Source organism: Euleptes europaea, chromosome 21 (assembly GCF_029931775.1).
Source record: "Euleptes europaea isolate rEulEur1 chromosome 21, rEulEur1.hap1, whole genome shotgun sequence".
NCBI classification, from domain to species: domain Eukaryota; kingdom Metazoa; phylum Chordata; class Lepidosauria; order Squamata; family Sphaerodactylidae; genus Euleptes; species Euleptes europaea.
In genome coordinates this window covers 4,624,263-4,640,546 of record NC_079332.1, presented here as the reverse complement: position 1 = coordinate 4,640,546, position 16,284 = coordinate 4,624,263, and the positions used below count along the sequence as shown (strand labels likewise).

Sequence of the window (16,284 nt, the reverse complement as noted above, 5' to 3'; positions counted from 1 at the left end):
AATGCTAATCCTTCTATGGTAATGCAGGGCAGAATTCTGAATATACCATACTCAGACAGGATCTGCCCTTGCTCTTCTGGCTCTATTGACACATTACCCCATGCCCTTTTGGAATGCCGCTTTTACGAGGAACTTCGATCGCACTATATTTCCCCCCTTTTAATATACAAATCCAATGCCTCTGACTGACATAATGCCTTTTTTACTAAGCGACAGGGACCCCAAGGCTACATTGTCAGTGGCAAGATTTGTTTCAGTCCTTATATCCCTCCAACACTAGATATATGCTGCTCAAGATCAATTGATCAAGGAGCTTCTAAGGGATAAAAGGAATATTCTAACAGTTAGAGCGGTTCCTCAGTGGAACAGGCTTCCTCGGGAGGTGGTGAGCTCTCCTTCCCTGGAGATTTGTAAGCAGAGGCTAGATGGCCATCTGTCAGCAATGCTGATTCTATGACCTTAGGCAGATCATGAGAAGGGAGGGCATCTTGGCCATCTCCTGGGCATGGAGTGGGGGTCACTGGGGGTGTAGGGGGGAGGTAGTTGTGGGTTTCCTGCATTGTGCAGGGGGTTGGACTAGATGACCCTGGTGGTCCCTTCCATCTCCATGATTCTATGAGTCTAGGATTCTATCTGTTGCGAATGGCTGTGGTCGCTTTAGGGTGCATCCTCCTTGCGACCCGGGGCAGTCTGTGAGATCAGCGGCAGGGGTCTATCTTAACTATAAACATCTACCTGGAAGGGTAGGAAAAGATCGGATGAGGTGACCGCTGTCCAGTTAGCCCCTGGTCTCTTCTGTGAGACCCTCGGCCACATCGGAGCATCTTTCCGGAGTGGTAAGAGCTCACCAATTTATGGTAAAGGCGAGTCAAGCGGTGTAGTTTATTGAAGGCGTTCCGCCTGGTTTCGAACTTCGTTCTCACGCATGAGATTTTTAAAAAAACTCTTTGTTGCCCACGTTGAGATTTCGGAAAGGGCGGCCAGAAGCTTGACTAAAGAGAACGTGATCTTTAATTTTTTTGTGCTTCGCCTAGGTGCCTCATTTTTTGCCCTCCTGGCACATGTGGAGAAAGTAACCCAGAACTGCTAAGGAGCTGGCGCGTGCCCCCCGCCTTTTAATTCTCCTCTTTACAAAGCAGAACTCCTTGTACAGTTTTGAAACGTGCTTTCCTTCAAACTCGATAAGAGCCTGTGTTTGGTTTGCTCAGGCGTGCAAGTTTCTGGCCCAAGGTGCCCTTCGGCTGTCTTCCGCTGGCATCTGACTTCTCTCGCTCCCACTTTTTTAACCCGCTCTTCTCTCCATCCGTGCTTTTTCACCTTTCCCGGTTCTTCCATTTCTTGGGTTCAGCTTATTTACCTTTGCACCCTGCTGCAGAGTCCTTCGCCTTCCCGCATCTGTCTCATTTCTGTGGGGCATTTAAATGCCTCGCAAAAACTCGCCTGGTCCCGCTGGCCTTTCCTGCCTGTTCTCGCCTGCCTCCTTTCCCCCCCTCTCCACTCCCTTTCGCTCAGCTGCTTTGTGTCTGTCTTTAGCTCGTAAGCCCAAGGGCAGGGCCTGCGTCTTAGTTTTTGCTGTGCCGAGTGCCAAGTCTTGGTTGGCTTGGGGGAAATAATAATTAACTCTTGGGCCCTGGTGCAGGAGGGAACAGCGAAGCACTGGCGTGACTTTCTCGCATACAGATTCTCCACAGTGTCCCGGGGCAACCGGCAAGCTTTTTTCCCCCCAGCATGAAGACTCACCGTTGGCACACGACGGTTGCCCTTCCAAAGGGGAGCTGGCGTGGTGTGGTGGTTAAGAGCGGTGGTTTGGAGCAGTGGAGTCTGATCTGGAGAACCCGGTTTGATTCCTCACATGAGCGGCGGAGGCTAATCTGGTGAACTGGGTTGGTTTCCCCTCTCCTCCACACAAAGCCAGCTGGGTGACGTTGGGCTAGTCACAGCTCTCTGAGCCCCACCTACCTCACAGGGTGCCTGTTGTGGGGAGGGGAAGGGAAGGGGATCGTGAGTGGTTTGATTCTTCTTTAAGTGGTAGAGAAAGTCGGCATATAAAAACCAACTCTTCTTCTTCTTCACTGCATACAGCAGTATTCCTGAAACAGCATTCCTGAGCAAATGCCTACTAGCCTACTAGCCATTCCGAGCAAATGCCTACTTCTCCCCAGTAGTAGAAGAAGAAGAGTTGGTTTTTATATGCCGACTTTCTCTATCACTTAAAGGGGAATCAAACCGGCTTACAATCCCCTTCCTCTCCCCGCAACAGACACCTGTGAGGTAGGTAGGGTCGAGAGAGCTCTAAGAGACCTGTGACTAGCCCAAGGTCACCCAGCTGGCTTCATGCGGAGGAGTGGGGAATCAAACCGGGATCTCCAGATCAGAGTCCACCGCTCCATTGTAGGGGGAGCCTCACACGCTCGTGCGACTTAGTGGGGCAGGTAAGTCTCCTCATTCAAACCGAATTGCGTTTCAGAGCCCAAAGGAGTCCAGCAGAACAGAATCGAAAAGGGGGGAGGGGTGCGGGCAAGCCCCCCATCTTTGACTTGCAGCTCGTTTGTTTTCTCTCCCCTCTCTCGTCAGGCGAACGAGGTGACGGACAGCGCATACATGGGCTCGGAGAGCACCTACAGCGAGTGCGAGACGTTCACGGATGAGGACACCAGCACCCTGGTGCACCACGAGATGCACGACGAAGTGGAGACGGACAGCGCGATTGACTCCACCGTGCACTCGGAGTACACGGATGCCATCGAGGACCCGGAGAACGGGTAGGTGCCTCTCCCCGCCTAAGCCAGGCTGGAGCACAGCGGAGTGCGGGTAGGGGATGAACATTGGGTGGAAAGCTTGGGGCCCGTCACACATGAAGCTGCCTTCTATTGAACCAGACCCTGGGTCCATCAAAGTCAGTATTGTCTACTCAGACCAGCAGTGGCTCTCCAGGGTCTCAGGCAGAGAAAGGTCTTTCACATCACCTACTTGCCTAGTCCCTTTAACTGGAGATGCCAGGGATTGAATCTGGGGCCTTCTGCATGCCAAGCAGATGCTCCACCACTGAGCCACGGTCTCTCCCTCATAGAGTTGAAAGGGACACCAGGGTCATCTAGTCCAACCCCCCTGCACAATGCAGGAAGTTCACAACTACCTTCCCCTTCCCACCCCCAGTGACCCCTACTCCACACCCAGAAGGTGGCCAAAAAACCCCCTCCAGGATCCCTGGCCAATCTGGCTTGGAGGAAAATGGCTTCCTGACCCCAAAGTGGCGATCGGCGCTACCCTGGGCATGCAAGAAAGGGTCACGAGAGCCAAACACTGACACCACCCTCCCTGCCCTCCCTCTCGTGATCTGCCTGAGGTCACAGAATCAGCAGTGCTGACCGATGGCCATCTAGCCTCTGCTTGAAAACCTCCAAAAACCCTCAACCTATCTCTTAGGATGGATGTGGGGATAAAAGGAGGGGGGGGGGACAATGTAGGCTGCCCTGAGCTACTTGGAGAAAGGTCAGGAGGTGAACCTGTTAGCAAACTATGAAGTTAACCAGCAGGAAAATCTTGGGCAGTTGCTGAAGAGGGAAGCACGTTGGTCACACTGGAAACATCGAAAGTGACCCCTTTTTTGTTTTGTTTTTAAATTGAAGATAGATAAAACATACGTACAACACATACATTCCCAAAATATACGTACAACACATACATTCCCAAAACATACATACAACACATACATTCCCAAAATTACATCTTCTCAGGAGAGCCATATATACGTAGTCATTGTTTAACAAGTTGTCATAAAATGATCTGATTGCTATCACTATTCTGTATTATATTTATCTTAGATTAACAATTCTAAGTAGTAGGACTACCATTCTATAATCATTTCATTTAATCTGTATGCTGATCATAGGAGCCCCGTGGCGCAGAGTGGTAAGCTGCAGTACTGCAGTCCAAGCTTTGCTCACGACCTGAGTTCGATCCCAATAGAAGTTGGTTTCAGGTAGCCGGCTCAAGGTTGATTCCGCCTTCCATCCTTCCGAGGTCGGTCAAATGAGGACCCAGCTTGCTGGGGGTAAAGGAAAGACGACTGGGGAAGGCACTGGCAAACCACCCCGTAAACAAAGTCTGCCTAGTAAACGTCGGGATGTGACGTCACCCCATGGGTCAGGAATGATCCGGTGCTTGCACAGGGGACCTTTACGCTAATCATATTAATGTTGTTTTTAGAAATTCATTTTTTATATCAACCTAACACCATGCTATTACTTCTCCTGCATTTCACGTTGTTATTTTTTTTTATGTGTTCAACTTAGCTTAGCTGACAATTATTTAACTTTCTAACCAAAACTGTTGTAGGCTGTAATCTGTGATCTACTATGTTCAATTAAGGGTTTAGCTTAGCGCAATCAAAATATAGCTTCCATTTTTCCTGAAAGTCTCCCATCAGTCTTCTTTTTCTCTCCAGGTTTCTGTTTTTGGGGTTTCCTCTTGTTTCCACTTTGTTGCCAGCACTGTTCTGGCCGCCGTGATCACGTAGTTAAACAGTTCGCTAGATTTTTTTTGTCGACTTCTTCGGGTATTATACCCAATAGCATTGTGACCTGTTTTGTGTGCCGACTTTTAAAATTAAAAGCATCCAGCGCTTCTGGGAATCCGGCTAAGCCTGTCACAGATTCCAGTGAAGCTTGCGTAAGGGGGGCACGGTGTGGACTGGTTAGTGAATCAGCCGAGGAGAGCCAGGTTCAAATTCCCACTCCGCTGTCAAAGCTCGCCAGCTCACCTCGAGGGCTAGCCGCTCTGTCCGCCCCATCCACCTCGCAGGGTGGTTGTTGCAAGGATAGAACGGAGGAGAGGGGAACGAGGCCGCCGGCTGCTTTGGAGCCGAAAGGGTGGCTCGCCGTTTGGGAGGCCTTCTGCAGCTTAAGACGGGGAATGGGATTAACCTGCCCGCCGGGGTGTTCTTTGCTGACAAGCCCTTGGCTCCAGCCGTTGCTAACCCTCCATCCCTAATCGGCTTCCGAGCTCTGAGCCCACAGGGACCTTTTCCTCCAGGGGGAGAATCGGCAGGCATGCCCGCCTGCCTCCGTCCCGCTCGGCCTCCTGGGGACATGGCGGAAAGCCTCCAGCTTGCCTTTCTGTAGGTACAGGTGCCTTTTGCAGGGGGGCATCTCTGGGAGCGTGGGTGTGTGGTGGCCGGGGGGTGAGGGGCGGCCTTTGACTTCTGGGGAAGGACCGGGAGTCGGGGACGGGCGCTAAGGGCGGAGAGTCCCAGGGGCCTTATTGCTCTGGCGGCATCGGGAGGAAAACTCCCAGGCCTGCATGTCTGCAGAGCCAAATGGGACTGGGAGATGTGCATCAGGATAAAGAAGGGGAATTTTAATGATGACCAGAAGAGTACTGGATCTTCCTGTCCAGCTGGTTTGCATGTTCTTGGCTGGGCAATCCCATGCCTCGGAGAAAATGGATTCTCTTGTGTGGATGATGCAGAAGAAGCCAATGAGGCAGGCTGGCGGGAGCCTGGTATAGATGCAGTAGGAGAAGGCAGGAAGCAAACTGTGCTGCTAGTTCTCCTGGCTAGATCGGTCTGGGCGTCCCTTAGCGCAAGACGACAGAGGCCTTATTCAGCGGGTCATGGTTGACCCCGGCTTCGTAAATGACCGCCTGCCTTCGAGATGGAAGTAACGTAATGGAAGAGGGGTGTTTTCCGCAAATGGCAGGCCCAGCGGCGGGCAAAGCTTGACCTGCTGGTTTTCTGCTCCTGTAAGCCTCGGGCAGGAGTCACACAGGGCTGACTCTTCAGGGCAAGAGGCTTGCCGCAGCGGCTACCTGAAAGGATGGCTGGGCCGCGTGGCTGCTGATGGGGTTGGGTTCACGGGGTCCCCCCACCCACTTCAGTTCCCTGCCCAGGCGGAAGACTCGACCGCCTTGGGCCGGTTGCCATGTCTCTGGCTGGCATGTCCCAGACGCATGTGCAGAGGGCACTGCGGGAGAATCCTGTGTGTGCCTCCCTGAGCTCTTTTGAAGGAAGGGATGGGGATACCAATGTGGTAACAGGCAACAGTTGGCAGGTGGTGGCCTTTGGGGGTAGGGACTGGGAGGGCCCCCTCCTTTTGTGAAGGGAGCCAGCGTGGTGTAGTGGTTAAGAGCGGGGGTTTGGAGCGGTGGAGTCTGATCTGGAGAACCGGGTTTGATTCCCCACTCCTCCACATGAGCGGTGGAGGCTAATCTGGGGAACTGGATTTGTTTCCCCACTCCTCCACATGAAGCCAGCTGGGTGACCTTGAGCTAGTCACAGGTCTCTCAGCCCCACCTACCTCCCAGGGTGTTTGTTGCAGGGAGGAGAAGGGGAAGGCGATTGTAAGCCGGTTTGATTCTTCCTTAAGTGGTGGAGAAAGTCAGCATATAAAAACCAACTTCTCCTTCTCGTAAATTTATAGCTGCCGGGCTGCTACTGAAAGACCGGAGCCTCTCTCCATCGAAAAATGCACACGGACGCTGGCCCTAAGCTTCAGATCATCACAGCGAGGCTTTTGTGGGTCTTGGGAGAAACGAGTTCTAGCAAATTGGTTTGGGCTGTCTGACTCGAGACGGTCCCGTAAGCCACCTGGCGGGACCACGGGGTGCCTATGCGCAGGGGTTCTGACTACAGCAGAAAGATTCTCAGTGAAGCTGCGTCAGTGGGACCGAGTGTGGATTTGGTCACCATCTGAGCGCTCCACGAATTGTCCACCGTATTTGGGAAGGTCGTTCTGAGCTTTCCCGTCTTGGTCGGCTTCTGGGCCAATCCTCGACTCTCACGTTCTGCTCTGCTGGGCGTTTTTCAACACCTCTTCTTGGTACGCGGGCGGAGGCTGATAACGCAGCCTCCGCCCCTGTTTCCGGGAGTCAAGCACGGCTATTCTGTCCGCGGGCACATAAAAAATACGATAACGCATTTATATCTACAGAACAGTTGATAATTCTGCGTTTCCCCTTTTAAATCGAGTCAGGAAGTGGTGCTTTCCGAGCCCTCCCATTTTGTTCCATGTGCGGATTCCTAGTTTGGAAACCCAGCTTCCAGGGAACCTTATGAAGCCAATGCCTGGGGTTGAGTGTTCCCATCTCAGCTCATAAAGTCCAGCCCGTTCCCAACCCCACATTATCTCGCCAGCCCACACAACAGGCCTGCGAGATGCGGGGGACGGCGGTTCTCCTTTTCCTGGTGGAGAACAGAGGCCCGCATGGCTTGGCCCTGCTAGGAAGGCGGCAGGCACTCTGGGGCCAGATGCAAACTGGCGCCCAAACCTGGCATTCCATGTGATCGGGTGCCCCTGTGCCTAAACCCGTGCGTGGCAAAATGCTTGTGAGGAGGAGAGAGAGAGCTACCCAGGAATGTGTGTGTCGTTGGTGGGTTACGGGACTTTTTGCTTGCTTCTGGACCCGTAACAGGATTAAGCATTCCTGGAGTGCAGCCGCGGTTGAACTTTGGAAGGACTCGCTCGTGGTCCCGGGGCCGCCAGCCTCTGTGACTTGATGGTCAAAAACAAAACCCTTATCAAGAGAAGTGGAATAAGAAGCTTGGCTATGTATCGGGTGATGACAAATGGGCATTTATATTCACAAAAGGTTTAAATTTCACAATAAGTTTATCGATCAGAGAGAATCTATATAAAAGGGTATATATGTGGCATCTATCCCCTATCAGTATACAGAAAAATGTCGGACTTAAAGGAAGACGCAAATAAATGTTGGTTTTGTAAGAGGGATAAGGCCGATTTTTACCATATGTGGTGGGAGTGTGCTAGAGCTATCGTTTATTGGGAAAAAATGTGATAAACATAATATCTAAAGGTCTGGAAATGGAAATACCCATGAATCCAGAAAGAATCTTGTTAAACCGTTTACCGACTATGAATAAGAAACTTCTTGATGTATTCCTCCATATGGTAACATTAGCAAGGATAAATTTTGCCAGATGCTGGAAAGGAGCAAACTCTCCAAGCTTAAATAGCTGGTTCGACAAAGTAAGAGAGATCTATGTGTTGTTTAAATTAACTTAACTATCAAAATAACAAAAAGAGGAATTGAATAGAATATGGAATCCCACTATATCCAAGATGGAGAACACGCTTAAAAGTTTAGATTCTGTCGGTGGTGGTTCATAAAGAGAGTGATTATTTAGAAAGTTATATGTTTTATAGGTTTTATAAGTACTGGTCGATGTTTGTTTGTTAAGAAGGTTGTTTTTTAATGTTGCATTATTGTAATTTTAAATATTATATATATATTTAAAAAATCTTACACATATGGGTATGTGGTAGTACCTTCCGCAAGGCAGTGTTCTCTCGAACTGGCGGGATGTTGCCGTAGCCCCATATCCTGGCGCGTGCCGCTTGTACGCTGTCTGGGGTTGGTTGGGTCCCTGCGGCGAATCACCGTGAGGCGGAGCTGTAGGTTCTGCAAGATGGCAGAGTCAGTCAGACTTTATTTGCAGTCATAGACCATCAAATACCCTTAAAAAAGTTGAAATTAAATGCATGCATAAATAGTTATAGACGGATAATACAAAAAATAAAAAGGTAGTGATTAAAAACCGGAATAGAGGGATAAAATCCTCCCAAGACACGCGTAAAACAGCAGAGATTCTAATCACAGATTGATTATACCAGAGCCTTTTGTCTTATTTTAGTTGCCAGCCAGGCAAATCTAGCCATACTAACAGATAAATGTGTCTGACAAAAGGATACCAGAGTGGTTGGTGCCATCACCGAGTTTGAGTAAGGAGATGTCAATTTTAAAAAACCCAGGTCCTGCAGCAGGGGAGGCCAACCTCCAAAGAGTCTCTTTGATGAGAGAGGCCACCCCAAAAGAGGCCCTGCTTCTGGCTGATGGCGCCGGCAGCATACAGACCTCTGAAAAGGAAGGGTAACCTGTGCTGTGGAACTTGGGGTCCTCCCACTTTCCCGTGGCCCCCATAAGCTCAGGCCACCACCTTTATTCTCCATAGGGAAGCGGTGGTCTCGATTGGGCGGGGCCCACCGACTGGCGGCGGCTGCCTACCTGGGCCTCCCTCGTCCCTGACTCTTCTTTTCCCTGGACAGATCTCACCCCCGTGACCTCCCCTTGTGCTCGGACATCAACGATCACTCCATCGTCACCGTGATTAGCGGGGAGGAGCAGTTTGAGGATTACGGGGAAGGGAACGAGGCGGATCTCTTCTCGGACGGCCTGTGCAACGGGGAAAGCAGCTACAGCGGCTCGTCCTTCCTCTCTCCCAGGTAACGGCGAGTCAGTGGTTGCCCGTTATGCGTACTGGGCTTTGGGGTCTGGGTTGGGTCTTCGTGGGCGTGTTGCCAACGCTGCCTCGCCAGTGCAGTCAACGGGGAAGGGGCGGTGTTTCATGTTTCCGTGAAGGTTTTCAAGGAATGCTCAAAGTGTATCCTCTCCTACAGAGAGAGAGAGAGAAACTGGACTGTAGCATAAAGTGGAGGGCAGCTGGTGGTTATCTTGCACAGAGGGGGGACATGTTCTGTGCAGAAACATCCGTGCAGATGCTTGAGACGTCTTCCTGGTTGCTTCAAACTGAGCAGCCGCGCCGGGATCTCCCCAAGGCACGCCGAGAGCAGGACTCGCGTGATTGCTCCAGGTTGTGACTTGCTGTGTTCTTGATGCTTAGATGCTTCCCAGAACCCTTTCAGCAGCGTGGCAGAAGTCGGCTGAACCGTGGCATCTGGGCGCAAGGGGACATGTGGCCTGGTTCTGCTGGAGCCACATGGTTTCTCTTCCTCAGCTCGGTTTTGGGAACTTGGGTGGCTGTCGGATACGAGCAGGGCCTGAGCGTGGTTTTCACAGGAGCTGTTGCAACCTGGCATGTTCTCCACCCCACCTCCGGCCGTCTCGTGCATGCAACCTCACGAGTCACGAAAAGAGGGGAAATGTTCTGTTTTACTTCTGAAATGACCTCGAATCAGATGGTCGTAGTTAGCCGTCCTGCAGTCCAGGCGTGAGCCTCCAGGCTCCGGTGAAGTACACCTGTTCCGTGCGAACTGGAGACAGCGTGGTTTCCAGTGAGCTTGTTTGTCACTCTGATACCCCCCCCCCCCAAACCACCAAGATACGCAGCCGGCTTGCTCGGTGTAGCTGTTCATGCAGCCCGTGGGAGGGAATTAGCAGAGAAGGGAGCTAATCTGGTGAACTGGGTTGGTTTCCCCATTCCTCCACCTGAAGCCAGCTGGGTGACCTTGGGCTAGTCACACTCTCTCAGCCCCACCTACCTCACAGAGTGTCTGTTGTGGTGAGGGGAAGGTGGTTGCAAGCCAGTTTGAGTCTTCCTTAAGTGGTAGAGAAAGTCGGCATATAAAAACCAGCTCTTCCTCTTCTTCCTCTTTTTCTCCCCCCACCCCCTCAGGCTGCTGCAGCATAAAAACAGTCTTTCACCCTAGAGGAGATTCTGCAAAACCTTGGGGGGGGGGGTCAGTTACAGTATAGGAAGCCATGGTTCTGTTTAAGGGCTTCCCTCCATCTCACGTGCCAGAGCCAGCAGCCCTGTACAGTTGACACCGTGGGTCATTTTTGTTTAATATCGAGAACGTCTCGAGCATCGCCTGTCTCCCCCCACCCCATACGCCTGACGGCTTCCAAAGGACAAGCCCTGTTTCTCCTCCGCCGCTTCTCACTCCAGACGCTTGCCTTTTGGCAGCGGCGGCAGCTTTTGCTGGACCCCCGCAAGCGGAAAGAAAACTCCTCTAAAAAAGTGACTCTCCAGAGGAAAAGGAAATCCTCTCTCTCTCTCCCCGTCCCCCAACTTTTATGAGAGCTGAGCTTGCAGTTTTCAAGAGGCTTCATGTCACCGGTAGTTCTTTATAGGCCTCCTGGGGGTGCAATGCCAAACCAAAGTTTCCAGCCTCCTGTAGCTTTAAACTGGCTTGTCACTCTCCTGTACAGTTTCTGGGTGCGGGCTCAGCAAACAGTGCTTAGTTTGCCGTTTAACTGGCTGACTTTTTCCTTTCCAGGTAGATTTGAGCGTTTAACCTTGTTTCTGTTGGCTCGCTCCTCTGTGTGTGTGTGTTGTGCGTTAACCTTCCAGTCGCGGTTTATCACTGTTTAGCCTCCCTCCGGCGCAACCTTGTGGCTTCCAGAAGTTTCTTCCATTAAAGTGAATGTGTAACGCACGCTGGCCTCGGCCGAATATTACGTCCTCGCTACCGGTCTCAGCACACCCCAAAGAAAAGGCTGCCGGAGATCCTCCTTCAGGCTGGCCATCTGGGCTACTCTTGCTCAACTGGGGCAGAGTCCTGAGAGCCAGCGCAGCATAGTTGGGAGAGTGTTGGGCTAGGACTCGGGAGACCTGGGTTCGAATCCCCGCTCTGCCTTGAACGTTGGCGGGCGACCCGGGGCCAGGTACTCTCTCACAGCCCTGCCTACCTCCCAGGGTGGTGGTGTGGGCCAAAACTGACGATAGGAGAACTAGGCGTGCCCCTCCCGGGTTCCTTGGAGAGGAAGGGCTGGGATAAAAAGGAAAGTGATAGATGGGAGTTCAGTTCTCTGCCCAGCTTCCATCCTCCACCTTTTCTGGGAGGGTTTCCAGCACAGCCCGCTTGACTGACTTGGACTTTCTGTTTTCTCTCTCCCAAACGTTTGTTTGCTCCTCTGTTGTTGTTCAAGCAACCGCAGGCAGTGAAGGAAGAATGAAGGTCAGAGCTTGGTGGGGCCAGGTTTGGGAGCAGGTGGAAGATCTCGCCTGGGCCGGTAGGTGCCCTGCCCCACTGGGAGCGGTGATTCAATGAGCCTAAGACGTCGGGGGGGGGGGGGGAACACACAAAGCAGGCTATTAAAATATATATATATATATATATATATATATATATATATATATATATATATATATATATATATATATCATAGAATCATAGAGTTGGAAGGGACCACCAGGGTCATCTAGTCCAACCCGCTGCACAATGCAGGAAATTCACAACTACCTCCCCCACACACCCCCAGTGACCCCTAATGCTTGTAAGATGGCCAAGATGCCCTCCCTCTCATCAACTGCCCAAGGTCATAGAATCAGCATTACTGACCGATGGCCAGCCTCTGCTTAGAAACCTCCAGGGAAGGAGCACTTACCACCTCTCTAGGAAGTCTTCAGGGGCAAAGGAACCCCTCCAAAATACTGGTCTGTTTGAGGGTCTGGAGAAACTTAACTTCTGGAAGCCACACGTCGGCCGGAAGCCTCCCGCCCCCGCCCGTGTGTCCCGTTCGCACTAAACGGATGCCACTTCTGCTCTCTCCAGCGCCAACCCACTCACCACCAAACTGCACAGCATTATCACTGACGAGGCGTTTGAGTTTTACTGTAGCCAGTGCCACAAACACATCAATCGCCTTGAGGACCTTTCCGCTCGCCTGAGCGATCTTGAAATGAATAGGTAACCGGGTTTGTGCTTGGCCGTTTTACTCTCGTTTTAACAAAACAAAACCCAAAAGTGCATGAAGGGCGCGTTCGAGGGAAGGAAGGACTCCCCCCATCCTGCGTGATTCGTACGCCTAAAATGGAAATGGGCTTGTGTCCAAAAGGAAAGCTTTTTGGCCTAGAAGCAAAGAAATTGACCCATAGATCAAGCCGCGATGGTTCAAGGCTCACCTCCGCCATGAAAATCACTCGGTTGCCCACCAACATCTGTTCTGGTACCCACCAAGTATTTTTTAGAAAGTGGGTGGGGCCAGGCGGGGCATTTGCCCAGCAATGCTTCTGACCTGCTGTCGGAGATTTGATTTCCTGCGCAGGTTTTTAGAAGCGTTGCTTTGGCGGCGGCTGCCAGCGCAGCTCGAGGATCTTCGCTGTGCGACCGAAGGGAAGCCGCGGCAGCCGTTTTGTGGCCTCGCCCATGATGCCGAAGGTGCCCGCAGGCTCTAAAAAGGCCGGGGACCCCCCTGCCCTAGACAAGCCGCTCTGATGCTTTATCTATGGGGTCAGTGATTTCTTGTTGAAGCCCTCTGGGAATCTGGTGAACCGGGCAGTTTTCGCCCGAGAGTCTTTCAATCCCGCAATGGCGCCTGCCCCTGGACAAAGCGCGGACGGGTCTCCTGTGGGAGTCCTTCCATCTTTCCTTGCTTGCCGTCGGGGGGGGCGCCCCCCTTTTGCATGATCTGTTGTCTGTTCACGTCTGCAGCGCTCTATTTCTAGTCTGCCGGGTGATCCGTGTCGGGTCAGTGGGATGGGGGGGGGGAGCAGTTTCGCTGAGGAAGAAGAAGGGGAGCTTTGGGTGATCTCAGGGGGGGCAGTCTTGGGGTGGGGAGATCCAGAAGCTGAGTCTTGAGGAGGGGGAAGTGGCTTGTAGGGCGTTTAATAACAGTACTTACTTAACAGGCTGTCCTTTCGACTGAAGAATGTTGACGAGATTGACCACAACGTACAAACTCAAATAGGACACTTAACTAAAAAAATGAGTCCCCCAATAAGAATCCCGCTTGCCTGACAATATATATTTTTTAAAGTCTTCCATCTGTTGACAAGAAGAGATCAGAGAATATGGATTTTTTTCCAGGGGAGAGCACTATCAATCAATCAGTCAATCAACCTTTATTGGCATATTCTCAGAAATATAGCATAGACAGTACACGAGAATCCTCAATCCATACGTTTCCCATATAAATATAATTTAAACTTTGGTCCTGGTCTGGACAACTTCCATCAAAAAATTCCGCCACCTTTCAGGGATAGAGTCATTCATTAAAAAATGGCACATGGAAGATTCTTGGCTGGATTTCATTTTATCAATCAAGGGTGAAATTGTTTTCTTACGAGGGCCGTCATGCAGAGGGACAACGCTACCTTACTCTGGGGCTATCACCGAGAAGGCCCCGCTCCTGGTAGCTCTCGCCTCCCTGAAGGAGGGGCCCAAGAGCTGATACTCAAGTAGGTTTAAAGGCTTGGGGATGGGGGGGGTGTCACACAGGTCCCGGGCTTATCGCTGTCTTCCAGTTCCTCCCTGTGTCCGCCATAATGGCAGCTGGACAAATCTCCCCCCAGGGCCCACGTAAGGTGCACTTGCTAGACATTCCCAGGCGCAAAGCCCTCTGATGAATCACGGAGTCTCCGAAACGAGAGCCAGGGCGGTGTAGTGGTTAGAAGTGTCAGACCGATATCTGGGAGACCCGGGTTCAAGTCCCCACTTGTGCCATGGAAGCTCACTGGATGACTTTGGGCCGGTCGCGCGCTCTCAGCCCTGACGTACCTCACAGGGTTGTCTTGAGGATAAATGGGAGGAGAGGAGAGCGACGTGAGCCACTTTGGTTCCCCATGGGGGTGGGAGAGGAAGGGTACAAATGGATTCAATAAATACATAAAACGAATAATGAATAAGTTTCTGTGATACGTTTGAGTTGTGTCCCATGGGCTCCTGGCGCTCATCTGGACCAAGTCATCGCTCGTTGCAAGGTGCAAACTGTCCGGGGGAGTTTGAATCTGGTGCGGGTTTCCTTCCGCCGGTAACCGGGCCAAGGTCCCGCCAGACGGTTCTATTATTTAGCGTGAGGATCTGCTTTCAAGGCTGGAGCTGGCCAGTGGGCGGAGGCAGTTGGGTTGGGGGAAAGAAGAACACCTTGGGTGGGTCTGGGGCGACTTCTGAGGGCACAGCCAGCGCGAAAACGCTCTCAGGCTGCGTGTGAAGCGTCGGTGCTGGGTGCAGGATGGGGGGGAGGCGCTCAGTGCATGCCCCGGGTGTGCTGTGTTTTGTGCTGTGCTGTGAGTTGTAAAGGATATGCCCCCGTCTTTGCCGGCTTCCTGTTTCCCCGCTGCTCTCCCGTTTCAGCTTTCCTGACTTAGTTTTTCCTGTTGTTCATTCCACAGTCCCAATAAGAGACTCTCGAGCAAGAAGGTAGCAAGGTACGCTGACCTGGCTTCTTTCCCCCCTACTTCCTTCTGTTTGGTTCTTGAAGGTCCCGGCGCAGGCTTCTCCCGCATGCTGTTGTCTTGTTTACCCACCTCGTGGGGCGGGGCTCAGGGACAGCATCTCCACAACCCTGCCTTTTTGCCAGTTGTCGCCTGTGGGTAACTTCCTCAGGCTCGGTGCTCTTGCCCTAGCGGGAACGGGGTGGATTCTCGCGCCGGGATCTCTGGGTTCCGTTTCGCTCTGCTGACGCTCCGAGCCCGCCTCGCATTCAGAGCTGCTGAGCAGCCGGCGGGCCGTGTGTCGTGCCAAGGCCCGATCGGCCTCGGAGATCGGCTGTTCTCGTGGATTTGGTTACAATCTCGGAGATCCCCCCGGGGACTCCCTCCCGCTGTAACCGTGCCTGTGCAGCATTCCGACCGCAGACTCTCAGAGAGCGGCCTTCTTAGTTGGACTCCCCTTCTGCTGCGGGTTGAACACACGAAGCTCCCTTATACTGAATTAGGCCCTCGGTCCATCAAAGTCAGTATTGTCTGCTCAGACCGGCAGCGGCTCTCCAGGGTCTCAGGCAGAGGTCTTTCCCATCACCTCCTTGCCTGGTCCCTTTAACTGGAGATGCCGGGGATTGAACCTGGGGCCTTCTGCATGCCGAGCAGATGCTCTACCACTGAGCCACAGCCCCTCTCCATGGCTCTCCCAGATTGTCACTGTGGTGTTGGTTCCTCCGCATTGCCCCACACAGAACAGGGGTGTGAGGCAGAGTCCAAAAGTGCAGTTTGCTAGGACTTGTAGGAATGGGTCCTCGCCCCCCCCCCTGGGGTGACCGCACTTCCCTGGTCCAACCTCTGCTGTCTCGTTCCCCTGTGAGACCCCCCCCCCTTGCATCTGGCAGGGTCTTAGGTTGATACAGTGACGGTCTGTGATAGGGTGGAGGGCAGGGAGGCTCTGTCCAACCAGGCAGGCCACGGGTCAACCATTTCCTCCCATAGGGCTGGTGTGGGGCTTTGGTATCCTCTGGCAGATATGGCTGGCCCCCACCACCCCTTTGGAATGGCTCCTCGCCACTGTTTGGCTCTTAATCACTGCCAGGGGGCACCCAGCAGGCAGCAGCAGCCGGTCTGGTTGGCTTGTCCTGCCTTTTCCGTCTTCAGCAGTGAGGTCGGCCCCTCTGTGTGGTTGCCGGCCTGCTGAGCGAGTAGGTGGCTTCACTGGTGGGGAAGGACTTCTTGCCCCAAGGGCCCCTCCCTTCCCCAAACCTAAAGATGAGCCCCTTCTTCAGCATGGTATAGTGGTTAAGAGCGGTGGACTCTGATCTGGAGAACCGGGTTTGAACCGGCGGAGGCTCATCTGGTGAACTGGGTTTGTTTCCCCTTTCCTCCGCACAAAGCCAGCTGGGTTACCTTGGGCTAGTCACAGCTCTCTCAGACCCACCTGC

The 16,284-nt window shown here is 52.5% G+C and overlaps 1 protein-coding gene across 1 annotated transcript in view; it reads left to right on the top strand.

The window, feature by feature from the left end:
- Positions 1-16,284, top strand: part of RAB11FIP3 (RAB11 family interacting protein 3) — a 62,666-nt gene that overhangs the window by 34,896 nt on the left and 11,486 nt on the right. Inside the window, exons 4-7 of the mRNA XM_056866264.1 lie at positions 2,575-2,762; positions 9,063-9,239; positions 12,252-12,386; positions 14,810-14,845. Of these exons, the coding sequence (XP_056722242.1) occupies positions 2,575-2,762; positions 9,063-9,239; positions 12,252-12,386; positions 14,810-14,845 (536 nt within the window). The remainder of the gene's footprint in view (positions 1-2,574; positions 2,763-9,062; positions 9,240-12,251; positions 12,387-14,809; positions 14,846-16,284) is intronic.